The sequence below is a fragment of the Loxodonta africana genome, chromosome 2, assembly GCF_030014295.1.
Source record: "Loxodonta africana isolate mLoxAfr1 chromosome 2, mLoxAfr1.hap2, whole genome shotgun sequence".
Taxonomy (NCBI): domain Eukaryota; kingdom Metazoa; phylum Chordata; class Mammalia; order Proboscidea; family Elephantidae; genus Loxodonta; species Loxodonta africana.
The window spans coordinates 175,370,944-175,397,528 of NC_087343.1; the positions used below are offsets into that span (position 1 = coordinate 175,370,944).

At 37.0% G+C, this 26,585-nt stretch overlaps 1 protein-coding gene across 1 annotated transcript; it reads left to right on the forward strand.

Moving 5' to 3' along the window:
- On the forward strand, positions 1-26,361 carry UBLCP1 (ubiquitin like domain containing CTD phosphatase 1). Its single transcript, XM_064278944.1, has 11 exons — positions 1-104; positions 3,555-3,766; positions 4,565-4,656; positions 5,058-5,143; positions 5,227-5,342; positions 6,368-6,466; positions 8,706-8,743; positions 9,262-9,360; positions 11,815-11,931; positions 22,002-22,129; positions 25,639-26,361. Exons 2-11 carry the CDS (start codon positions 3,613-3,615, stop codon positions 25,664-25,666), a joined length of 957 nt encoding a protein of 318 aa, XP_064135014.1. The 5' UTR covers positions 1-104; positions 3,555-3,612; the 3' UTR covers positions 25,667-26,361.
- The last annotated feature ends 224 nt before the right edge of the window (positions 26,362-26,585 follow it).

Consider the following 26,585-nt stretch of genomic DNA (forward strand, 5'->3'; position numbering starts at 1 on the left):
CCGGTTCATCCGCCGGTTCCGTTCTCCGCCCTTCACTTCCGGTCGCCTTAGATTCCACCGAGGCCACCTCTTGCGTCGGCAGCCCCCGGCTCTCCGCGGTCCAGGTGAGGGGATGCGGGGAACCTCGGCTCGCTGCCGGTGGAATCGCCTTAGGGCTGGGGTCCCGCGGATACCTTCCTCGTTGTGTGGCCTCCGCCGTGGCTGACGGGGGCGGGCTGGGAGCCCCTCTGGGTGCCCCAGGCCGCGACGGTCCCGGTCCGCCGTCCAGGCCCCTGGCCCCGGCCCGCTGGTCGCGGGGCCGCCGCACTCCCATCCGGCCTTCTCGTCTGTGTCGAGGGCTTCCTGCGCCCCAGTGGATTTTGCGTCCCCAAACTTTATTCTTCCCTCTTGTGGGATTTTCTGTCTCTCCCCGTCACCTTCCTTGTTCAAGGCATCCTGGCCCTCTCCCTCTGGGGTCTCTACCTGCTGTCTTGATGCCGCTCCATGCCAGTGACTTCTCAACGGTTCTGTCTTCAGCACCACCTCGCAGCTGCTACTGCTGAGCTGTCCTGGCTAGGAGCTGACAGTACTTTCCCTTCCCTCTCACTAAGCTGTTGAAAAGTTAACTCCTCTTCCCATCAATTCCTAAGATATTACTTTTGGTACAATTTCAGATTTTTATCTCTGCCACTTTCTAGTTTCGTGATCTTGGGGAAGTTGTGTAACTTCTCCAGTTATCTAATCTGTAAAAAGAGCACAGTAGTTGGCAGTTCAGTATTTCCAGTAGTAAACGAAGTAGTAAAATTGTTTGTCATGTTATCATTATTACTTTTACCACCACGACCAGTCATATTGCTCTTTACAGTGTACAAAGTGTTGTCGCAGCTGTTATCTTATCTCTTACAACAGTATTCTTATCAAATAAATATTGATAACCCCATCTTGTGGATGAGGAGACTGAGTCCCAGAGTTAGGACTTGAGAAATGGACTAAGCAAAGTCACATAGTGTACTAGGCAGAAGAGAAACTTGAACCCAGACAGCTGTTCTTGACCCTAAGTTTACCATGAAGGTGTGCTCCCATGAGATGTAAAAATTAAGCTTGGGTTTGATTGTCCTCCCCCCGCCCCCCACCTCAATAACTTCTCAATTGTAATTCCTGTAGGGTGCAGAAGGATACAGGGTATTAGAATAGTGAAGAAGAAAGAAGGTTAAGTGGGGAAACATAAAATGACTCAAGTGTTTGTATTGTGCTCCTCCATTGGTGTGAGCAATCTGAATGTTGAAGAAATGAGGTTCAGTAACTTAAAAACAGTGTTAAGGACTTAGGCATTTAAAATTTTTATGGCATTTTATTGTGCTTGGTCCTTTAGAGCATTTGCCAACTTGGAATGTCCAGTTGTGGCATAGGTGATTCATGTTTGTAAACTGCTTTACTAAGCAGATAGGTCCCCTGCCATCTGGCACATGTTCTTTTTTTGAAGGTTGAGAAAATGGAAGAGCTTAGAATCATGACTCTGAAACTTTACTGCCCATCAGAATTGTCTGGGGGACTTGTTAAGACAAAGAGCGAGGTTTCTTCCCTCCACTCCCCAGGTAACATTTTTGACTAGTTTTCAAGGACCACACTTTGAGAACCACTGGCCTAAAGGTGAACTGACTTGTCCAAGCTCACTTGGAACTCATGTGATCTCCCTCCAAACTCTGCTCTGCCCATCATATCATATACTGTATTAATGCTGATTGCATTCTTATCTCTTATAAGTTATTTTTATTCCCACAGAAAAATAATATTAGGTCATATTTCATATTTGACTCAAAAGGTCCGTTTGGTTTTATGGCATCATAACATGTTAGAGTAAATTCTCTGTAGAATGGAATACATTGCCTTAAGTTAGCACACTTGCTTTAAATTTTCAGCAGATCAGATTTTAAACATAAAAGAGTAAATAGAAGTGAATTTATGTACCCTCTTCCTGATGGAAACCCTTGTGGGATAGTAGTTAAGAGCTATGGCTGCTAACCAAAAGGTCGGCAGTTCTAATCTACCAGGCACTCCTTGGAAACTCTGTGGGGCAGTTTACTCTGTCCTATAAGGTTACTGAGTCGGAATTGATGGCAGTGGGTTTGGTTTTGGGTTTTGGTCTTTCTCTAATGGAACATGTTGGAGACACTTTGTTTCCAAGTATTTTTGCTATTGAGATTCAAAATTTGCTTTGTTTTTTGCAGTTGATCTTAGTACATGAAGAGTGCAAGCAAATGTTTCATTAAATAAGTGAAAGCATTTGAAAATACCAATACTTCCAGATGAGAAAATCCAATGCTCTGACCTGTGGGAAGAATGAGCTTATGAAAACTTGTAAAGAGCTTTATGGGGGAAGAAATACACATGTTGACAAGAGTAGCGGCTGCTATCTACATCATCTTTGTGTGCATAGATCCTTGCCTGTGATCTAATGTGCTTAGAGCCTTTCCTGTGGGTTTTGCCTTAACTCCTGTAGGTCTGAGTCAAGAAAGACAGTTGTGGAGGGGAAGAAACAGGAGATTTAGTTAGAAGACCTTGTTCTTTTAACAGCTGTGTGGCAGCCATGAGCAGATTATGTATACTCTGAACTCCAGTTTCCTTAATTGTGAAACAGGGAAAATTCGTCTTAAACCTTATGAGGACTAGATGAAATTGCACAAAAATTGTGTAGTCAAATATGAGATAATTGTTTATTTAGTGCAGTACCTGGAACGTTAATAAACATTCAGTTTTTTAAATTTAACAACACTTATTTATATAGTGCTCACTTGTAAGTATTTATGTAGTACTTATATAGTGCCAGGTACTGTGTGATTTATAAATATTAATTAAATCCTGGAAACCTGGTGGTGTAGTGGTTAAGAGCTATAGCTGCTAACCAAAAGGTTGACAGTTTGAATCCACTAGACTCTCCTTGGGAACCCTATGGGGGAGTTGTACTCTGTCCTCTAGGGTTGCTATGAGCCAAAAGCGACTCAACATCAGCGGGTTTTTTTTTTTTTTTTTTTTTTAACTAAATTCTCATATGAATCCTATGAAGTAGGTAGTATTATCATCCCTGTTTTACAATGAAGAAACCTAGGCACTAGGAGTCAAGTAACATCCCTAGGTCAAATAGCTAATAAGTGGGAGACATGGGCATGGGATCTGAACCTAGGTACTCTGGTGTGAGTCTGTGCTCTTAACAACTGCACTGTTAAATGAACGCAGATAGTCCCTGGTTAAGAAACTTGGCTGTAGCATAAACGTTACTAAATAGAGTGGGAAAGATACGTCATCACTGTACCTTTCTGGTAGACCAGGGAGAATCTGAGAGAGTATTAGGAAGCAGTAACTCTAAGCGAAAAATTGGGATGGTGGGAGAATTATCTTTGAGTTCGAATAACTTAGGGTTCTCATAGCACCGCTGTAAGGAAAAAATTCTGCTTCTCTATCATCAAATTGTAAAATAGGAGTCAGACTGCACATGCTTTTAAAATTTAAAGATACAAGTTTGGATACATCTTGGATATATCTATTTTAACTTGTTTATTTGTATATGTCTTTTCTAGGTTTTTTTCTTTTTTAATATTTTTCTGATTGAAAACTGCCCCGTCATATGTTTCAAGGATGGCTGTCCCTCTGATAGTAAAATGGGGTGGACAGGAATATTCAGTGACCACACTTTCAGAAGATGATACTGTGCTAGATCTCAAACAGTTTCTCAAGACCCTTACAGGAGTGCTGCCAGAACGCCAGAAGTTACTTGGACTCAAAGTTAAAGGTAACTCTCTCCCTGTCTGTTTTTTTCCATCCATATATTCACAGATTTTGCTATAATATGTTATTTCCTTTAGTAAGTTTTTCCCTTGGAGATTTCCTTGAGAAATTATTTTAGTATTAAAAGTAAGAAGAATAAAAGTTGCTGGGAAATACCACTAGTATTAAGTTTCATCTCTCTGACAGTTGGTGTTTGCTTGTTAAACCTGTGGCACAGACGTCCCAGGTGAAACAGTGTACTTTATTTTTTGACATTTACCTTCACGCATAGCCTTTTTGTTACAGCTTGGGCCTTGTACTCACACCAAATTATCTCTTACATTTTGAAAGTAATGATATTTACAAATTATAGATAGTGTTATAATCTAAAAGGGGCTTTCATAGTGTTTTGTGTCTCTTGTATCTTTAAAGGGTGAGTTTTGAGTAGCAGTAAACCTACAGTTGAGTTTTTTAGGTACTTAATTTTCAAGTCTTTTTGGGAAGCGCTTCATCTTGAATAAGTAAATAAAACATTAATTTTTATTTTTTGCTTAGTTAGTTGGATAAAGGTATTCCTCTAAGATGCAGTTGGGGAAAAAACAACCCCTGTATTATTTGCGGCTTCTCAGTGCCTTGGTATAACTCTAATTCAGCAGTAACACTTTGATAGTTTAAGGGAAAACAAACAAACAACAACAACAAAGAAAAAACAAACTGCTATAGAATCTGTACCAAACCTTTTAATGTTAGGGTTTTGTATAATGGAATAGTGAAACCAGCATCTGAACTTTAGTGAGAAAACAGTCATTTGCTTGTATTGTAGGCAAACCTGCAGAAAATGATGTTAAGCTTGGAGCTCTCAAACTGAAACCAAATACTAAAATCATGATGATGGGAACTCGTGAGGAGAGCTTGGTAAATGTTTACTTTTGTTACCATTTGTCCCTTTGAAGATATTATAGTTTATACTACACTGTTGTATCATAGTTTTAATTGCCGTAAAATTGTCAGTCTAGCAGTCAATGAAGATAAAAGCTGCCCAGTGAACATGGTATTAATTCAGCAGAAAATAAATACTTGGGAGCTTTTTAGTACGTAGTTAGCTGTAAGTATAGTAGTAGCCCAAATGGTCAAATTTAACATGGTAAATCTGTGCAGTGGATATATATATCAAATTATTAATTGTGGAAATTTTTCCACACTGTGTGCTTGAAAGACTTTTGAACACAGTTGAACCTTTCATTTGATTTTTATTCTAGACTTTTGTTACGACAAAGATAATATGGTAAAACAAAACTTTTTTTTCATCTTAATAGGAAGATGTCTTAGGTCCACCCCCTGACAATGATGATGTTGTCAACGACTTTGATATTGAAGACGAAGTAGTTGAAGTAGAAAATAGGTGAGTGCTTTTCACTCTCAAAGGAACTTGGTTGTAATGAGACAAAAAGTGAATGTTTTTATCTTTTTATTTTTTTCCATTAGAGAAGAAAACCTACTGAAAATTTCTCGCAGAGTTAAAGAGTACAAAGTGGAAATTTTAAACCCTCCCAGGGAAGGGAAAAAGCTTTTAGTACTAGATGTTGATTATACATTATTTGGTAAGTCAGCTAATCATGCTCTTTGTCTTCTCTGTTCCCCACAACTTTTCCCCCCAGCAACTCTGGGTTCACATGAAATATTTTATTTATATTTCTTTTCTTATTATTGCAAAAATAAATCATTCCTCATAGAAAATATGGTTAAGCAAAAAAAGAAGTCACCTGTAATTGCAAGACCCAGAGATGACCACTCTTGTTATCTTGATGAGTATTTTCCAGGGTGTGATTGTTTATCTATTTTTTTTCTTTTACTTAATGATATGTTGAGCATTTTCTTAGTCATTAAATATTACTCAGTTTTTTTTGGAGGGTGTCACATGTATTCTAGTCTGTGGATGCATCACAATGTAACCAAGTCTTTCCCCATTGATTAACATTTAAATTTCTCTGGGAAATACTTTTAAATTATTTTTAATATTTTATCCCTGGTTTTATGTTCAACTATGTTTGGGGAAGATTCTTGAACTTAAAATTTCTCGTGTCAAAAAACAAAAATACTTATTTCATGCTTTAATGTTGCTAAGAAATATTTAGTTAACTCCTGATATTAGAATGAACTTATTTACCTGCAATCCTGAACTTTATACATATATTATAAATTAACGTACCTTTATTTTAAAATTTAATTGTTAAATTAATTGAACCTGTCGTTTTGGTGAGATTCAATTACATCTGGAAGGGGAATGGCTAAAAGTGAGTATAGGTGTCTCTAGTCTGTCTTTCATTATCATAAACTAACTAACATCTACACTCCAGAAATTTGATGAGAAAAAAATTTACAGTTTACCATATGATCCTTTGCAGATTGAGCAAAATTGATAAATTAAAATTAGATCTCAAGATTATGAAATTGTGTGCTTTGAAAGACATCTCTGTAACAGTGTAATCCAATCTGAAGCAATTGCAACTGTGTATAAAAACAATTTTTTTTTTTTTGTTCGTATTACATTTCATAAGCCTCGTTGATATGAGGTTCTTGTCTGTGATGATAAACTCATACTCATCTGTGATTGGTTTTCTTTTAGACCATAGGTCTTGTGCAGAGACTGGGGTAGAATTAATGCGGCCATATCTTCACGAGTTCCTAACATCTGCCTATGAGGATTATGATATTGTTATTTGGTGTAAGCTATGTTTTTTGTTTAGATTTCATGGAAATAACATTGTTCCTTATAATATTCTGATTTATGAAATATGACTTAAAATGCCTGTGTATTTTCCAAGGAAATTTCTTATGACGCATGTTTGATTTTCTTGAATCACAGCATAAACTCATACATATTTGCCAAATACCACTGAGATAACTAAGTATAGGAAGAGAGTAGATTATGATGTCTGAATGAAAATGACCTTATTTTTACAATGGTCCCACTCTGATTTGGATTTTTTTTTTCCTGATCTTTACTGTAGAATTTTTGGTACTTCATGATATTGTTACTTTCTTCTTTATTCCTCGAAAGAAGAAATGTTAAAACAAACAAACAAACAAACAAACAAAAAAACGGTGATGTAATCCCTCAGAAATAAAGGCAATATGAATTAAGAAAAAAATTAACATATGGACTAAAGCAGTGATTCTCAAATTACGGTGTATGGACCGTTCCAAGAACTTACAGACTTGTGATAAGATAATGAGTTTGCTTCAAAAAGTAAATAGACTACTAAGCATACTGTTGATTTCAGCTGACTTTTTTTTTTTGGTAATGAGACTTTCTCAAAAAAGGAAGGCAGTGAATTGATTTATACATTCCATCCCCACAAACATTAGCGTTTGCCATCTTGGCAATGTCATGTGTAGAGAAGAACTATCCTGATTGTAAATTAAATAAAATCTCATAATTAAAGATGCTATATTTAATTGTACTAGTTCATTAAAAAGAAGCCACACAGTTGCTCTTACGGTCTATAAATTTTGTTTGTACTTTTCCTTATAAACAGAGTATTTCCATTATTCAGTGTTAATATTTAGTTCATAGCCATTAAAATTAAATAGATAGTTAAAATATGACAATTTTCTGGTTTAATAAGAGAAGGGGGGGAAAAGGGTTTCTGGGAAGCATGTTTTTGTTCAGCAGCTCTTGACACCTGAGATGACTTTTGAGAAAAGCTTACCTTCTAAATGTTATCAAGGTAGATTTAGAAATTCAGAGAATCTTTTAAAATCATAAATTTAAAATAAGTTATTTTTATAAATTATGATATTTCATGGTAGTACGTTGAAAAGGGCACTTTATTTTGGAGCTAAATAGACTAGGGTTCTAATTCTGGCTCTGCCCTTTGTGACACTTGACAGGTCACTTAATCTCGCTGAGCCTTAGTTTCCTTATCTGAGAAATGAAGATAACTAAAGCTATATTCCAGTGTAGTTGTAAGAATAAAAATATCAGTACAGCAACTAGCACCATGTGTGACATGTAATAGTTACTTAAAATTAGGACTGTTTTTATTAGCTTTGAGGTTTTTTTTGTCTTTCATCTGGGACTTAGAAAATAGATACTGAATTTAAAAAGAATTGTTTTTTCCCTATTTCATGACTATTTTCAGTGTAAATACACTAATTTTGGCATGTAAGCTGATTCTTTTCGCTTCTTTTTGTGTGTGTGCTAAAGATTTTTGAGAACTCAGGTCCATCTTTGTCTTAAAAACGTGTGTGTGTGTATACATATATAAAAATAAAATAATTCAACTACTTCCCTTTTTAAACAGTTTATTTGGTAATACCTGTATGGTTTAGTAACTTGGACTAGGAGAACAAATAAAGCTAAGGATTGAATAATCCTCAAACTGTTAAGGTCTTGACAGTGAGCACGTACGTAACATAGGAACAGTTTCTGAATTTAGTTGTCTTAAATTCCTCCTTAAAGGCTGCTAGACTCAATGAGCACTAAGTGTCCGAAGCCTGACAATATTTATTGAACCTCGCTAACCTTCAACATTAAATTTTGATATACAGCATTATTATGTGTATATTGATATATATACCCGGGTGTTGTCTGGAAGTGAGAACATGGAACAAAGTTGACATCCAGGTACCCAAAATTTAAGTTTGAAATTGATAGAGAAGAATAGTGGCTGGCTTATTTTTTAAAGAGAATTTCTTGATTTATGACATTCTCAGGTTCACAGTTCTGTTGAGCATTGGTTACCTACACCCTATGAATTCAAGTTGTTTCAATTTTATTCTGTCTTGAAGACTCACTAAAGTAAATTTATTTTTATAAATATTTATAAGAAAATCATAAATATGTTAGGGTCTGTTATGCATTTAAACTTTAGTTTTTCTTAGAAAACTTATACAGAAGAAAGTTTTTAAAATAAAACAAACTTTTCATATGTATTGTATTATCATTCCTCATGTTTTAGCTGCAACAAATATGAAGTGGATTGAAGCTAAAATGAAAGTAAGTGTTAGAAAACAATCCATTTAAAAATGTTTTGAAACTGTATTTGTGTTGTTAGAAGTGTTAGGAATTAGTTTCATTCTAATTGGAAAGTGTTTCGTAATAAACAGATGCCAACATTGGGAGTAGAGGTGTGTTTAAAGTCTGTTTAATGACAGGATGTACTGAATACCTAAGTCGTTTTCAAGAAAAAGTACTGCTAAGCTCCCCTTGCTTTTCTTTTCCCATTTTACAATAATGATTTCTTTTCCCTCTTTTGCTCTGCTGTGTAATAGTTAAAAAGGGTTAATGCTCTTCTCAAGTGGTAAGTGGGGAAGTAATCTGTTTCTAGATTTTCCTTGAACTACCGTTTATCGACTTAGGTAAATGAAACTAAAATACATGCTACTTGTTTAGCAAGATGTCGTGGCCAAGGGGGTGGAAATTTAGCATCATAGGAAATGGCAGCTGGAATCTTCAGGAAGCCTGAGATTTCCCTCAGTATTATATTTTAACCATATGAATGTTTGTGTTTATAGGAGCTGGGAGTGAGCACTAATGCAAACTATAAGATTACCTTCATGTTGGACAGTGCTGCTATGATAACAGTGCACACCCCAAGGAGAGGATTAATAGACGTAAGAAGTCATTTTACTTCTATTTAAAGACTTGTTTATTTTCTAGTGCACTTTTTGCATTTATACTGGTAGAATAGACTGTAGAGTTTAGAAATTCACCTGAGTGGGTAGTAAAGTGACAGTTGCATTTTGATATAGGAAGATACACTTAATGTTAAAAGATCCACATTTTAATGATAAAGTTAAGGACCTTGAGACAGTACCATCAAGGAAGGAACTTGTGGTTATAGAAAATTGTTCTGTGATAATGGTGGCTACAGACAAAGTGAGAAAAATACTCAGCATCATCAAGGAATATACTAGCAACATATGAAACTGGTAAATGAACACCATGATGCTCGTGCCTTGGAGTGGTATATGCACAGCCCTAGGGAAGAGCAATAAGGACCATTAGAGAAAGGGCCTGGTTAAAAAAAATGAGAGTTCTTCACTTTGTTTCTCATCAAGTAACTAGTCACATTATTGAGCACCTCCTGTCTGTAGGGCCCTGTAATAGGCACTGTTGGGAATAAAGAGACTAGTGAGATGTGGCCCATGCCCTCTGGAAGCACACAAACTGGTAGGAATTGGGGAGAACTTAGGATAGTAGGAAAGCTTAGACAGTATTAAAATTGTCAAAATCATGACTAAGTTCGTGGGACTTTTTCAATAAAGGAAATACTGCATATATTGGGGACATATTGCATACTGTTTATTATCTACAGTTATAAATCTAAATGTAAAAATAGGTTTGGAAAATGTTAAACATAAAAGTGTTTCTAAGAGTAAAAAGAGGAATAAAAATCCTAATATCCAACAATAAAAAAAAACAATAGAAATTGGATATATAAACTTGTTCATCTGTTTAATAGAATGTATCTAATCATTTGATGTTGTAGAATATTTAATGATATTAAAAATTTTTCGTGATACATCATTAAGGAAGTATTTTGGCAGTATTTGCAAGCCATTAGAAAATAGCTCTTAACCTTTGTTTGGTTCAGGGTTCCCCTCGTGAACTCTCGAGGCTGCTGCTCTTTGTAAAAAAAAAAACTAGAGGTAAATACATCAGAATATCTAGTTGTTATCCTTGGTACTGGATTATAGGTGTCAAAGTATTTTTTTGTGCTCTTCTGTATTCAAATTTTTCTGCAGTCAGCAATATTATCTTTAGAATTGAGAACAAAGCAGTCCATGTTTTGGGGAAGAAATGGTGCCTGGCCTAATTGCAAAATGACAGCATTATTTAGGAGGATGTAGGATTTCTAACCCTAGGTGTCATAAAAAATTTTTGTAGAATTAAAATTTTCAGTATTATTTGTTGCAGTAGATAGGATACTAAGAAAAAAAAAGTTTTCTCCATATTAAAATAAATTATAGGAGAAAAAGAAAACATTTTTAAAGCAGCCAGCAGGAATTCATGAAGAAGCCTTTGTCAGCATTTATATATTACCAATTAATAGATGAGATCCCTGCCTTCAGCAAAAAGTCATTTTCTTTTAAAAATTAATTTCCTTTAAAAACGTTCTGGAAGGAGGGAGCGGGCTGTCTCATTAGGGGGAGAGCAATTGGGAGAATGTAGCAAGATGTATATAAATTTTTGTGTGAGAGATTAACTTGATTTGTAGACTTTCACTTAAAGCACAATAAAACTAAAAAAAAAATTTACAAAACTTTCTGAATGTATATTAACATGATTCAACAATAAAAATAAAGATCATAATGAAAAGTCTTCGGCCCACCTGCATCCCCCTGCCACTTAATTTCCTCCCTGCAGGCAGTTACTATTATTACTTGTGTGGTTTTACTGAGATTTTATGTAATTACCAAAGATACGAGTATAGAAGGAATTCTCATTTTGAAGCCTCAATTTAAGGATTCAGAAATAAGACCAAGAATTTACAAACTTTGATGCATTTGAAGTTAAGCCATCAGATGTCCTAGAAATTATGCTTCTGAGCCACTGAATTAGTTAAAATCATTTATTCCTATGCAAAATACCTAAATTATGAATTAAAAGGGCCAGGTATATTGTCCCTCAGTAAAATTTTCTAGTTTTGAAAACAGACCCCCTTGTGACCCTCAAGCTTTGGCATACATATGTCCAGGAAATCATGTGATCACTTATTAGACATCTAAAAAAGTTATTTTCCTTTTCTAATTAATTTTCCATCATTTTATAATTAAATAATTACTCTTCATTTGACCCAAAGTCTTCACATTAAAATGACAGAAAGTCTTAAAGTGGATTTAGTTAAGTTAGACCTGAGCAAACTTTTCAGACATTAACATCATATGATACATAGTACTTTTAAAGTGTGTTGCAATTTAGCTATGATCAGTCTACAGAGTGACTGCCAGCCATCATCATCGTACGGGGGAAAAGGAACATTCTGGCATAGTTGTGTCCGTGCATTTTGTAGTATTTCTGTCCTTTTGATTTAAATTTGAGTTAAATCTAAACTTTGTTTTAAGGTAAAACCTCTTGGTGTTATATGGGGAAAGTTTTCGGAGTTTTACAGCAAAAAGAACACCATTATGTTTGATGACATAGGAAGAAATTTTCTAATGAATCCACAGAATGGGCTAAAGGTAAGACGATTTTTACTTAATATATGCTCATATAATCTAGAAGATGTGGTAAAACTTTAAACATTGGTTGGATTTTATGAATTTGTTTAAGTGTTGTATACATTCTTATGGTTACTGGCAAGAGTACTATTTAAATTTTTAAAATAGTACATATAAAATCGAATACCCTCCTTTGCATTGATATCATCTTGGTTAGCCAACTCATCCAACTGTCTTATTTTTAGTTTTGTGGCACAACTTGGGCTTACTGCCATTGAACTTTAGTGTCAAAAGTGAAATGACCAGATGTTTTATTTGGAGTCTTAAAATTTCTGATGCTCTGATTAGCCAGAGAGCTAGCAGTAAGGATTTTTTTTTTTTTTTTAATTGAAACTAAGAGGTTTTTGAAATTCACAGAAGGCAAGTAGGTCTTAGAACTATAAAATGCCTGTGCTAGAAGGAACTTCAGTCATCTTGTTCATCTACTTCATAGACATAATCTGAGGTTCAGAAAGTTCATGACTTAACCAAGGTTATGTGTGCAACTGGTTAATGATAGAATTTGGGTTAGAATCTAAGTGACTTGGTTCCTAGATCAGTGGTGGTCTTAGCGTGCAGTCACGTGTGGTCCTGTGTAGGCGTGGTGGTGATATTTAATGCTGGCAGCAGTGTAAAATTGGTAAGAGAGAAGTTTGAAACTTTAAAAATTTCTGGTTTTCATGGTTCCTTATGTGTCAGCAGATTATGAGTATGGAAAAAATAGGCATGTATTATCTTGGTACTATTGCAGATAAAGTCTCCATTGAAGTGGAAATCCTGACACTAAGATATTTTTATTCTTAGTCCTGAACTTTTCCCAGCCAGCTGTGTTCTTGGTAATTTTAAAGGCAAGAGAAATATTTGAAGGAAGTAGAGTTTTGAAGCTCTCCTTAAAATCTTTTGATGTGGTATTTAGTGTAAAATGGGGATAGAATGCTAATTTAGGTAGTGAATTGGAATAAAAGTACTTAAGTAGATTGCTGGTTATCTTACCCTTAAGAGAATGGTTTGTGTTAGAGGCTTTGGGAGAAGTGCTTTTCCTGTGTGTAGTTCACCAGATATAAGGTACAAAAATGTCTTCTTCAGAGATTTGATTGATGTGAAGCTAATTCTCTATGAAATTAATTGTTATTACCTGTTCTGCCAAGGAGATGAGGTCATGATATTAAAGGAAAGATGTTTGAAGAAAGCTTTTTTTTTTTTTTTTAACTTTAAATAGAATAGTCGGTTTCATGTATGTTTAGAAGAAACTTTATTTTCCCAGTCAACATTTGGGCCTTACTCATCTCTTGATGGAGCCCTAATGGTGCCAGTGGTTAAGAGCTCGGCTGCCACCCAAAAGGTCAGCAGTTCAAATCCACCAGCTGCTCTTGGAAACCCTATGGGGCAGTTCTGCTCTGTCCTTTTGGGTCACTATGAGTCGGAATCTACTCTACTGCAGTGGGTTTCATCTCTAGGTGGAAAGAGACAAACCAGTTGCCATCGAGTCAGCTCCAACTCATGGTGACTCCATATGTGTCAGAGTGGAACCTGTGCTCCACAGAGTTTTCAGTGACTGATTTTTTGGAAGTAGATTGCTGGGCATTTCTTCTGAGATGCTTCTGGGTGGACTCAAACTTCCAGCCTTTTGGTTAGCAGCCAAATACATTGACTCTCACCGAGGAACTCCTATGCATAGAGAGGTGATATAAAGTTCTAGTTCTTGTTACTTTAGAGCAGGGATTTTAAAACCAGAAGTACTCAGTAAAATCACTAAAGGAATTCCTAAAAATACATAATGTTCCCAGTCCCAGAAATTCTAATTCAGGAGGTATTTTTAAGCATTCCACAGGCATATCATTTTATCCAAAATTAATAAAGAATTTTCAAAAGGCTATCTTTGGAGGGGGCGGAGCCAAGATGGCGGACTAGGCAGACGCTACCTCGGATCCCTCTTACAACAAAGACACGGAAAAACAAGTGAATCGATCACATACATAACAGTCTACAAACTCTGAACAACAAACACAGATTTAGAGACAGAGAACGAACTAATACGGGGAAGCAGCGATTGTTTTCAGAGACTGGAGCCAGCGTACCAGTCAGGTACGGCACAAGCACAGAGACCTGCTCCACCCCCCTGAACTAACCCCAGGAGGGGGACCAGCCGGTTCCGCGGGCGGCGTGGGACGCAGCCGGTAGGAGAAGTCCCCGGGAGGCAGTGACTGGTCTTGGAACGGGGAGAGCAGCGTCCCAGCCAGGGAACCATCCCACCGGGATTTGGACTGGACGCAGGTACGGCATAAACGCGGAGAGCTGCTCCACCCCCCTGAACTAACCCTGGGAGGGGGCCCAGTTGGGTCGCGCGGGCGGCATGGGACGCAGCCGGTAGGAGAAATCCCTGGGAGGCAGCGACTGGTATTGGAGCGGGGAGAACAGCGTCCCAGCCGGGACACTCGGTCACGGCACAAGCACGGGGAGCTGCTCCACCCACCTGAACTAACCTCGGGAAGCGGCCCAACTGGTTCGCGGAGGCGGCACAGCAACGCGGCTGGAGGGACAAGAAGTCCCCGGGAGGCAGCGACTGATTTTGGAGTCGAGAGTGCACCGTCCCAGTAGGGGAGCCTTGACGCTGGGCGTGGGGCTGGAAGCGGAGGATCTGACCGTGACTCCAGCGAGCCAGACCCCGCGGGGGCAATCTCCACACAGCCAGCACACATAGGCGACGCGCCCCGCAGGAATCTCAGATATAATAGTCATTCCAAGCAAGACAAGCAACTCTGGCTATATTCTGAGGTGCTACTCTCCTATCTCTCTGTTCCCTCCCCCACCCTCCCCAGGCGGCTTCATTAACATCCGAATAGCCTGAGCCAGAGGGAGAACTCTGACAGGGATCTGACTGCATTTTTTTTTTAGCGGATTTTCTGGAAAAACTAGTTTCCCAGTGATGGCTTGGAGACACCAATCCATATCAAACCACTTAAAGAAGCAGACCATGACAGCTTCTCCAACCCCCCAAACAAAAGAATCAAAATCTTTCCCAAATGAAGATACAATCCTGGAATTATCAGATACAGAATATAAAAAACTAATTTACAGAATGCATCAAGACATCAGAAATGAAATAAGGCAAACTGCAGAAAAAGCCAAGGAACACACTGATAAAACGGTTGAAGAACTCAAAAAGATTATTCAAGAACATAGTGGAAAAATTAATAAGTTGCAAGAATCCATAGAGAGCATGTAGAAATCCAAAAGATTAGCAATAAAATTACAGAATTAGACAACGCAATAGGAAGTCAGAGGAGCAGACTCGGGCAATTAGAATGCAGACTGGGACATCTGGAGGACGAGGGAATCAACACCAACATAGCTGAAAAAAAATCAGATAAAAGAATTTAAAAAAATGAAGAAACCCTAAGAATCATGTGGGACTCTTATCAAGAAGGATAACCTGCGGGTGATTGGAGTCCCAGAACAGGGAGGGGGGACAGAAAACACAGAGAAAATAGTTGAAGAACTCCTGACACAAAACTTCCCGAATATCGTGAAAGACGAAAGGATATCTATCCAAGATGCTCATCGAACCCCATTTAAGATTGATCCAAAAAGAAAAACACCAAGACATATTATCATCAAACTCGCCAAAACCAAAGATAAACAGAAAATTTTAAAAGCAGCCAGGGAGAAAAGAAAGGTTTCCTTCAAGGGAGAATCAATAAGAATAAGTTCAGACTACTCAGCAGAAACCATGCAGGCAAGAAGGGAATGGGACGACATATACAGAACACTGAAGGAGAAAAACTGCCAGCCAAGGATCATATATCCAGCAAAACTCTCTCTCAAATATGAAGGCAAAATTAAGATATTTACAGATAAACACAAGTTTAGAGAATTTGCAAAAACCAAACCAAAGCTACAAGAAATACTAAAGGATATTGTTTGGTCAGAGAACCAATAATATCAGATATCAGCACAACACAAGGTCACAAAACAGAACGTCCTGATATCGACTCAAATAGGGAAATCACAAAAACAAACAAATTAAGATTAATTAAAAAAAAAAAATACACATAACAGGGAATCATGGAAGTCAATAGGTAAAAGATCACAATAATCAAAAAGAGGGACTAAATACAGGAGGCACTGAACTGCCATATGGAGAGTGATACAAGGCGATATAGAACAATACAAGTTAGGTTTTTACTTAGAAAAATAGGGGTGAATAATAAGGTAACCACAAAAAGGTATAACAACTCTATAACTCAAGATAAAAGCCAAGAAAAACGTAACGACTCAACTAACATAAAGTCAAACACTATGAAAATGAGGATCTCACAATTTACTAAGAAAAATGCCTCAGCACAAAAAAGTATGTGGAAAAATGAAATTGTCAACAACACACATAAAAAGGCACCAAAATGACAGCACTAAAAACTTACTTATCTATAATTACGCTGAATGTAAATGGACTAAATGCACCAATAAAGAGACAGAGAGTCACAGACTGGATAAAGAAACACGATCCATCTATATGCTGCCTAGAAGAGACACACCTTAGACTTAGAGACACAAACAAACTAAAACTCAAAGGATGGAAAAAAATATATCAAGCAAACAATAAGCAAAAAAGAAGAGGAGTAGCAATATTAATTTCTGACAAAATAGACTTTAGACTTAAATCCACCACAAAGGATAAAGAAGGACACTATATAATGATAAAAGGGACAATTGATCAGGAAGACATAACCATATTAAACATTTATGCACCCAATGACAGGGCTGCAAGATACATAAATCAAATTTTAACAGAATTGAAAAGTGAGATAGATACCTCCACAATTATAGTAGGAGACTTCAACACACCACTTTCGGAGAAGGACAGGACATCCAGTAAGAAGCTCAATAGAGACACGGAAGATCTAATTACAGCAGTCAACCAACTTGACCTCATTGATTTATACAGAACTCTCCACCCAACTGCTGCAAAATATACTTTTTTTTCTAGTGCACATGGAACGTTCTCTAGAATAGACCACATATTAGATCATAAAACAAACCTTTGCAGAGTCCAAAACATCGAAATATTACAAAGCATCTTCTCAGACCACAAGGCAATAAAACTAGAGATCAATAACAGAAAAATTAGGGAAAAGAAATAAAATACTTGGAAAATGAACAATACCCTCCTGAAAACAGACTGGGTTATAGAAGACATCAAGGAGGGAATAAGGAAATTCTTAGAAAGCAACGAGAATGAAAATACTTCCTATCAAAACCTCTGGGACACAGCAAAAGCAGTGCTCAGAGGCCAATTTATATCGATAAATGCACACATACAAAAAGAAGAAAGAGCCAAAATCAGAGAACTGTCCCTACAACTTGAACAAATAGAAAGTGAGCAACAAAAGAATCCATCAGGCACCAGAAGAAAACAAATAATAAAAATTAGAGCTGAACTAAATGAATTAGAGAACAGAAAAACAATTGAAAGAATTAACAAAGCCAAAAGCTGGTTCTTTGAAAAAATTAACAAAATTGATAAACCATTGGCTAGACTGACTAAAGAAATACAGGAAAGGAAACAAATAACCCGAATAAGAAACGAGAAAGACCATATCACAACAGAACCAAATGAAATTAAAAGAATCATTTCAGATTATTATGAAAAATTGTACTCTAACAAATTTGCAAACCTAGAAGAAATGGATGAATTCCTGGAAAAACACTACCTATCTAAACTAACACATTCAGAAGTAGAACAACTAAATAGACCCATAACAAAAAAAGAGATTGAAACGGTAATCAAAAAACTCCCAACAAAAAAAAGCCCTGGCCCGGACGGCTTCACTGCAGAGTTCTACCAAACTTTCAGAGAAGAGTTAACACCACTACTTCTGAAGGTATTCCAAAGCATAGAAAATGACGGAATACTACCCAACTCATTCTATGAAGCCACCATCTCCCTGATACCAAAACCAGGTAAAGACATTACAAAAAAAGAAAATTATAGACCTATATCCCTCATGAACATAGATGCAAAAAGCATCAACAAAATTCTAGCCAATAGAATCCAACAACACATCAAAAAAATAATTCACCCTGATCAAGTGGGATTTATACCAGGTATGCAAGGCTGGTTTAATATCAGAAAAACCATTAATGTAATCCATCACATAAATAAAACAAAAGACAAAAACCACATGATCTTATCAATTGATGCAGAAAAGGCATTTGACAAAGTCCAACACCCGTTTATGATAAAAACTCTTACCAAAATAGGAATTGAAGGAAAATTCCTCAACATAATAAAGGGCATCTATACAAAGCCAACAGCCAATATCACTCTAAATGGAGAGAACCTGAAATCATTTCCCTTGAGAACGGGAACCAGACAAGGATGCCCTTTATCACCGCTCTTATTCAACATCGTGCTGGAAGTCCTAGCCAGGGCAATTAGGCTAGACAAAGAAATAAAAGGTATCCGGATTGGCAAGGAAGAAGTAAAGTTATCACTATTTGCAGATGACATGATTATATACACAGAAAACCCTAAGGAATCCTCCAGAAAACTACTGAAACTAATAGAAGAGTTTGGCAGAGTCTCAGGTTATAAAATAAACATACAAAAATCACTTGGATTCCTCTACATCAACAAAAAGAACACCGAAGAGGAAATAACCAAATCAATACCATTCACAGTAGCCCCCAAGAAGATAAGATACTTAGGAATAAATCTTACCAAGGATGTAAAAGACCTATACAAAGAAAACTACAAAGCTCTACTACAAGAAATTCAAAAGGACATACTTAAGTGGAAAAACATACCCTGCTCATGGATAGGAAGACTTAACATAGTAAAAATGTCTATTCTACCAAAAGCCATCTATACTTTTAACGTACTTCCGATCCAAATTCCAATGTCATATTTTAAGGGGATAGAGAAACAAATCACCAGTTTCATATGGAAGGGAAAGAAGCCCTGGATAAGCAAAGCACTACTGAAAAAGAAGAAGAAAGTGGGAGGCCTCACTCTACCTGATTTCAGAACCTATCATACAGCCACAGTAGTCAAAACAGCCTGGTACTGGTACAACAACAGGCACATAGAGCAATGGAACAGAATTGAGAACCCAGACATAGATCCATCCACGTATGAGCAGCTGATATTTGACAAAGGACCAGTGTCAATTAATTGGGGAAAAGAAAGCCTTTTTAACAAATGGTGCTGGCATAACTGGATATTCATTTGCAAAAAAATGAAACAGGACCCATAGCTCACACCATGCACAAAAACTAACTCCAAGTGGATCAAAGACCTAAACATAAAGACTAAAACGATAAAGATCATGGAAGAAAAAATCGGGACAACCCTAGGAGCCCTAATACAGGGCATAAACAGAATACAAAACATTACCAGAAATGATGAAGAGAAACCCGATAACTGGGAGCTCCTAAAAATCAAACACCTATGCTCATCTAAAGACTTCATCAAAAGAGTAAAAAGACCACCTACAGACTGGGAAAGAATTTTCAGCTATGACATCTCCGACCAGCGCCTGATCTCTAAAATCTACATGATTCTGTCAAAACTCAACCACAAAAAGACAAACAACCCAATCAAAAAGTGGGCAAAGGATATGAACACACATTTCACTAAAGAAGGTATTCAGGCAGCCAACAGATACATGAGAAAATGCTCACGATCATTAGCCATTAGAGAAATGCAAATTAAAACTACGATGAGATTCCATCTCACACCAGCAAGGCTGGCATTAATCCAAAAAACACAAAATAATAAATGTTGGAGAGGCTGCAGAGAGATTGGAACTCTTATACACTGCTGGTGGGAATGTAAAATGGTACAACCACTTTGGAAATCTATCTGGCGTTATCTTAAACAGTTAGAAATAGAACTACCATACAACCCAGAAATCCCACTCCTGGGAATATACCCTAGAGATACAAGAGCCTTCATACAAACAGATATATGCACACCCATGTTTATTGCAGCTCTGTTTACAATAGCAAAAAGTTGGAAGCAACCAAGGTGTCCATCAACGGATGAATGGGTAAATAAATTGTGGTATATTCACACAATGGAATACTACGCATCGATAAAGAGCAGTGACGAATCTGTGAAATATTTCATAACATGGAGGAACGTGGAAGGCATTATGCTGAGCGAAATGAGTCAGAGGCAAAAGGACAAATATTGTATAAGACCACTATTATAAGATCTTGAGAAATAGTAAACCTGAGAAGAACACATACTTTTGTGGTTACGAGGGGGGGAGGGAGGGAGGGTGGGAGAGGGTTTTTTTATTGATTAATCAGTAGATATGAAATGCTTTAGGTGAAGGGAAAGACAGCACTCAATACATGGAAGGTCAGCTCAATTGGACTGGACCAAAAGCAAAGAAGTTTCCGGGATAAAATGAATGCTTCAAAGGTCAGCGGAGCAAGGGCGGGGGTCTGGGGAACATGGTTTGAGGGGACTTCTAAGTCAATTGGCAAAATAATTCTATTATGAAATCATTCTGCATCCCACTTTGAAATGTGGCGTCTGGGGTCTTAAATGCTAACAAGCGGCCATCTAAGATGCATCAATTGGTCTCAACCCACCTGGAGCAAAGGAGAATGAAGAACACCAAGGCCACACGACAACTAAGAGCCCAAGAGACAGAAAGGGCCACATGAAGCAGAGACCTACATCATCCTGAGACCAGAAGAACTAGTTGGTGCCCAGCCACAATCCATGACTGCCCTGACAGGGAGCACAGCAGAGGACCCCTGAGGGAGCAGGAGATCAGTGGGATACAGACCCCAAATTCTCATAAAAAGACCAAACTTAATGGTCTGACTGAGACTAGAGGAATCCCGGCGGCCATGGTCCCCAGACCTTCTGTTGGCCCAGGACAGGAACCATCCCCAAAGACAACTGATCAGACATGAAAGGGACTGGTCAGTGGGTGGGAGAGAGACGCTGATGAAGAGTGAGCTAATTGTATCAGGTGGACACTAGAGATTGTGTTGGCAACTCTTGTCTGGAGAGGGGATGGGAGGATAGAGAGAGAGGGAAGCAGGCAAAATTGTCAAGAAAGGAGAGACTGAGAGGGCTGACTCAAGAGGGGGAGAGCAAGTGGGAGTAGGGAGTGAGATGTATGTAAACTTATATGTGACAGACTGATTGGATTTGTAAACGTTCACTTGAAGCTTAATAAAAGTTAATAAAAAAAAGCTATCTTTGGTTGTATAAAGATAATTGAGCTGGTAAAAATTGCTTTAAAAAAATTCTTTATTGGAAATATAAAGAAAAGTGCATAAAACTTAAAGTTTAACACATTGTTGTAAAGACAACACATATAACTACCACCCAAATCAAGAAATAATATCCTTTACCAGTTATAATCCCCACCAGCTACTATCCTGACTTTTATAATTTGAGCTAATGCCTTTTATATTCTTGCTTTTCAACATAAAATATATCATACTTAAAATTTTGGAAAATATGACTCTTCTTTTTATGGGAAAACTCTTGCACAATTGAAAAATGATTTTTTAGGTATTTCAATGATAAACAGGCTACACAAATGTATAATATCTTACCTATATAAAAAATTCATAGAAAAATATTGAAATGAAAACTATTAATGTTAAGGTTTATTTCACTCCCCTGTTAGATCCAGCTTGTATTTAGGTTAACTTATTGTAAATGAAGTAATGTGAATGAAATTATTTGATTAGTAAGAAGTAACTGGAATGATAGAAGGGAACGTCTAAGCAGTTTTGCAGAATATAGTAGCCAACCAGAGGTGTTAAGTGCTGTAAAAAAGTTGGTGTTGGACAATAAGGTAAAAAATGGTGGAAGAGCTTTGAACTTATAGCATAGACACTGTACTGTATCATTTTATTCAATCAAGGCTAATGTAAAAAAGTAATTTTTAATATTGATGTACTCGGTGATACTTTAACCTTATTAACTCTAATTAAAATGATAGAATATGATGTAGATTTGTGTTAGTTTTTCTTACTGCAACATGAAATGCTGAAAAATGTTTGTTTCCTAATAGATAAGACCTTTTATGAAAGCGCACCTAAATCGAGATAAAGACAGAGAACTTTTAAAATTAACTCAATACCTCAAGGAAATAGCAAAGTTAGATGACTTTTTGGAGCTAAACCACAAATATTGGGAAAGGTAAGTGTGAAGTTGCTTATTCATTTTCTCCTTAAGTTAACAAATTAAATTGTCTAACGACAGTAGTATATACATAACTCTTCATTTTTATTTAAAATGGCTGAATTCTAAAAATATTTTTTAATCCAGTGACATCTCCAGAAAATATTTTTCCCTTTTATCTTAACCTCTAGCTTGTTCTTAAACCTACATCTCTTTTTTTTTTTAATTGTACTTTAGATGAAGTTTTACAGAAGCAACTAGTTTCTCATTAAACAATTAGTACACATATTGTTTTATGACATTGGTTAACAACCCCACGACATGTCAACACTCTCTCTTCTTGACCTGGGGTTCCCTTTTACCAGCTTTCCTGTACCCTCCTGCCTTCTAATCCTTGTTGCTGGGCTGGTGTGCCCCTTTAGTTTTGTTTTGCTTTATGGACCTGTCTAATCTTTGGCTGAAGGGTGAATCTAGGGAGTGACTTCATTACTGCGCTAAAAGGGTGTCTGGGGCCCATACTCTCAATCGAGATTTCTCCAGTCTCTGTCAGACCAGCAAGTCTGGTCTTTTGTGAGTTACAATTTTGTTCTACATTTTCTTCCAGCTGTGTCTGGGACCGTCTGTTGTGATCCCTGTCATAACAGTTGGTGTAGCTGGGCACCATCTAGTTGTACTGGACTCAGTCTGGTGGAGGCTGCGGTAGATGTGGTCTGTTAGTCCTTTGGACTAATCTTTCCCTTGTATCTTTAGTTGTCTTCATTCTCCCTTGCTCCCAAAGTGGTGAGACCAGTGTTGTATCTTACATGGCCGCTCACAGGCTTTTAAGACCCCAGATGCTACTCACCAAAGTAGAATGTAGAACATTTTCTTTATAAACTATGTTATGCAAATTGAGTTAGATGTTCCCCAAGACCATTGTCCTCACAGCCCTCAGTCCAGCAGTTTGGTCTCTCAGGGAATTTGGATGTGCCTGTGGAGCTTCCATGACTTTGCCTTGTACAGGTTGTGCTGGCTTCCCCAGTATTGTGTACTGTCTTACCCTTCACCAGAGTTACCACTTATCTATTATGTATTTAATGTTTTTCCATCGCCACCCCTCCCCTCCCTTGTAACCCTCAAAAAAAGGTTGTTTCTTTTTGTGTGTAAACCTTTTCATGAGTTCTTACAGTAGTAGTCTCATAAAATATTTGGCCTTTTGTCATTGACTTATTTCACTCAGCATAATGCCCTCCAGATTGATCCATGTTATGAGATGCTTCACAGATTCATCGTTGTTCTTATCGTTGTGTAATACTCCATTGTGTGTATGTACCACAGTTTGTTTATCCATTCATCTGTTGATGGGCATCTAGGTTGTTTCCGTCTTTTTGCTATTGTGAATGATGCTGCAGTGAACATGGGTGTGCATATGTCTATTCGTGTGGTGGCTCTTATTTCTCTAGGATATATTCCTAGAGGTGGGATTGCTGGATCATATGGTATTTCTATTTCTAGCTTTCTGAGGAACCATCATATCATTTTCCAAAATGGTTATATCATTTTGCATTCCCAACAGCAGTGCATAAGAGTTCTTATCTCCCCGCAGCCTCTCTGGCATTTATTTCCTGCTTTTTTGATTTGTGCCGGTGTTGATGCTATGTGATACTCCATTGTGTGTATATACCACAGCTTGTTTATCCATTCCCTACATCTCTTAAACTCTTAAGAAAATGCTTCTAGTGTAGAGGACTTTAGAGACTGGTATAGATTTATGATGCTCAATGTTAATTCTTTTGTGTCATTAAGTAAATCATTTTTTTATGTATCATGAGCTGTAATCCCTGTTCTCATACTGCAAAATAATGTCAGGGTAAAATAAAATACATAAAAATTTCCTGGAAAATATTAAAATTTACTCTACATGTAATCTCTGTTTATAGCAAAAAATGTATTCCGCTAGGAAAATAGTTACTCATGATCTTCCTATCTAAAGAGCCACTATTATCATGTTGGTGGATCGCCTTCCAGATGTTTTCTAAGCACAGATGTGTGCATAAAACTAGATTAGACTACACATAAACAGGAAGATTTTGGCAGGGAGGACCTCTGGAGAAGTGGAAGGGATTACTATGTACTGCAAGTAAGTTTTGAAATTAGATCTTTAAGGTTGAATTTTTTGTTTTAATCTGGTTCCAGTAATAACAGCAACAAAATAAACTGTTCATGTAATAAAATAGCACTTTGGCTTTCAAATTCCACTTTTGACTTTTCAGATCACTTTGACAAATGACTTCTTATTTGAGTTTCATAATCCTGTTAGGAAGATAAGGCAGATTGTGAACATTTTTATCCCCATCTTCATTTTCGAGATAACATAACTGAGTCATGGAGAAACTCAGTACTTGACACGGTGCCACAAAGTGAGCAAGTTGCACCATCAAAACTTGTCCAGTTCTGACTTTAAGAACTCTTTCCCCAGCCCACATTGCTAATTATAGAACTTTACAAATATTAGGAATAGAGATGGAAAAATTTTAATTTGGTGGTAGATCCCTTATAAATAATATGAAGAAAATTTGCTTAGTAAGTGAACATCTTCCTGTCTCTAACAACCTTGATTAAAGTCCTTTATTGTCTTTGACTCACTATCTTTATGCTTATCTACAGTGAGGGAAAAAAGTCATACAAGAAAAATAAGGTCTTTAAATGGTGTTTGAGTTATATTTAGAAAGTACAGTACTACTTAATATATTTCCACATTTGCAAGTAAGACAAAATGGAGTGATAGTTAAAGGGTACAGTCTCCGGAGCCAAGCAGCCTTGTTTTGAATCTGAGCTCTGCCACTTTCTAGCTGTCTGAACTTGAGTAATTTGATTAACCTATTTGTGCCTGTAAAATAGGAAGAATTTATAATAGAAAAGTCCTCGTAGATCTGTTGTGAGAACTAAATGAGTTAGTACATTTTCTTAGTTATCTAGTGCTGCTATTATAGACATACAAGTGGATGGATGGCTTTAACAAGCATATTTATTTTCTCACAGTCTAAGAAGCCAGAAGTATGAATTCAGAGTGCTGGCTCTAGGGGAAGGCTTTCTCTCCCTGTCAGCACTGGGTGGAGGAGGTCCTTGCCTCTTTAGCTTCTGTTTCCTGGTTCCTTGGAGATCACCATGTGACTTGGCATCAGTCTTCCCCTGTCTGTCTTCTCACTTGCTTGTTTAATCTCTTTTATATTTCAGAAGAGATTGATTTAAAACACTCTGTGGTAATCCCACCTCATTAACATGACAGACAACCCATTCTCAAATGGAATTATAACCACAGGCATAGAATTACAACGCACGTTTTGGGGGGCACAATTCAGTCCATAACATAGATGAATTTAGAACAGTGCTTGGCACATAAGTGATCAACAGATGTTAGCAATTAACAAGTATTCATTTGAAAGCTTTGTTATAGCTTTCAAACAAACTACATTCCTTTGAAGAGAGTTAGATTGTTGTGAATTTAGTATGATACAACTTTGACATCTTTATTTTATTTCTTGCAGGTATCTCTCGAAGAAGCAAGGACAGTAATTATAAGTTATACTGCAGTTATTGAAGATACTTGAGATCCATGAACTTGCTTTTATGCTGGAAATCATTATGATAGTGCAGGACACTGAGCAAATACCAGATTGCTTATACTTTGTCTTCCAGTTTTTTCTAAATTTAATTTTATATTTTTTGGAGATCATAGCAATATGCTTTAAAAATTCCATTTTTTTCTTATATGTATATACTGTTAGCCTTGAAAAAAGTGTTTTCTCCAGCATTGATTACTAAGTTTTTTCCCATTCCCTCCCCTCCCTTCCCTGCCCCCTCCCCAAAATGGAGAAAAATGTGTGCTCAAGAATGTTATTTTGTGACTTTGGAAACAAGTTATGTGTTGTGTTTTTGTCTTAATTGTGTTTTTGTCTCACTAACTCTAAGACCAAACCTATCTTGAAACTAGTGTTTTTCCCTTTCAAACCAGAAAAAAAAAAAGTTATTAAGTAAAGGACCTAGTATTTAAATATGCTTAAATTACTAACAATCTTTTATTCCTTTGTCGTAGACACAACTCGTCTGTACTCCACTACTTAGATCTCTGAATTCTGAGCTGTCTCAGTTTGGTCTGTATGTGTGACAGTGTTCTTTAAGTAAAACTGGAAAACATCAGCCGTGATACAGATATACCATGGTATGAGAAATCGAAAGCATAAGACTAAAGAATAAAATAAGGAACAGGAGTCAGTCTCTTTTTGGTGGCTTAAATCAAAGTACTTCTGCCTAAACCAAGGTCATAAAAGCATTTAAAGGCACTGAATTTTAAAGTGAGACATATCACTGATGCAGCCCTGAAAAGCATGAACAGAAGTTTTTGTTCCGGTCCAGCTGTATCTTGTCTAAGTGGAAACACTGTGCTTCGGTAAAAATACCGTCATAGGATGAAAAAAACATTTCTGCATTGCTT

Excerpts from the sequence above, each read along its gene's own strand:
- UBLCP1 (XM_064278944.1), top strand. The coding sequence starts at position 3,613 with ATGGCTGTCCCTCTGATAGTAAAATGGGGTGGACAGGAATATTCAGTG. Across the intron at positions 6,467-8,705 it reads TTATGATATTGTTATTTGGT|CTGCAACAAATATGAAGTGG; the intron begins GTAAGCTATGTT and ends CTCATGTTTTAG. Across the intron at positions 8,744-9,261 it reads GGATTGAAGCTAAAATGAAA|GAGCTGGGAGTGAGCACTAA; the intron begins GTAAGTGTTAGA and ends TTGTGTTTATAG.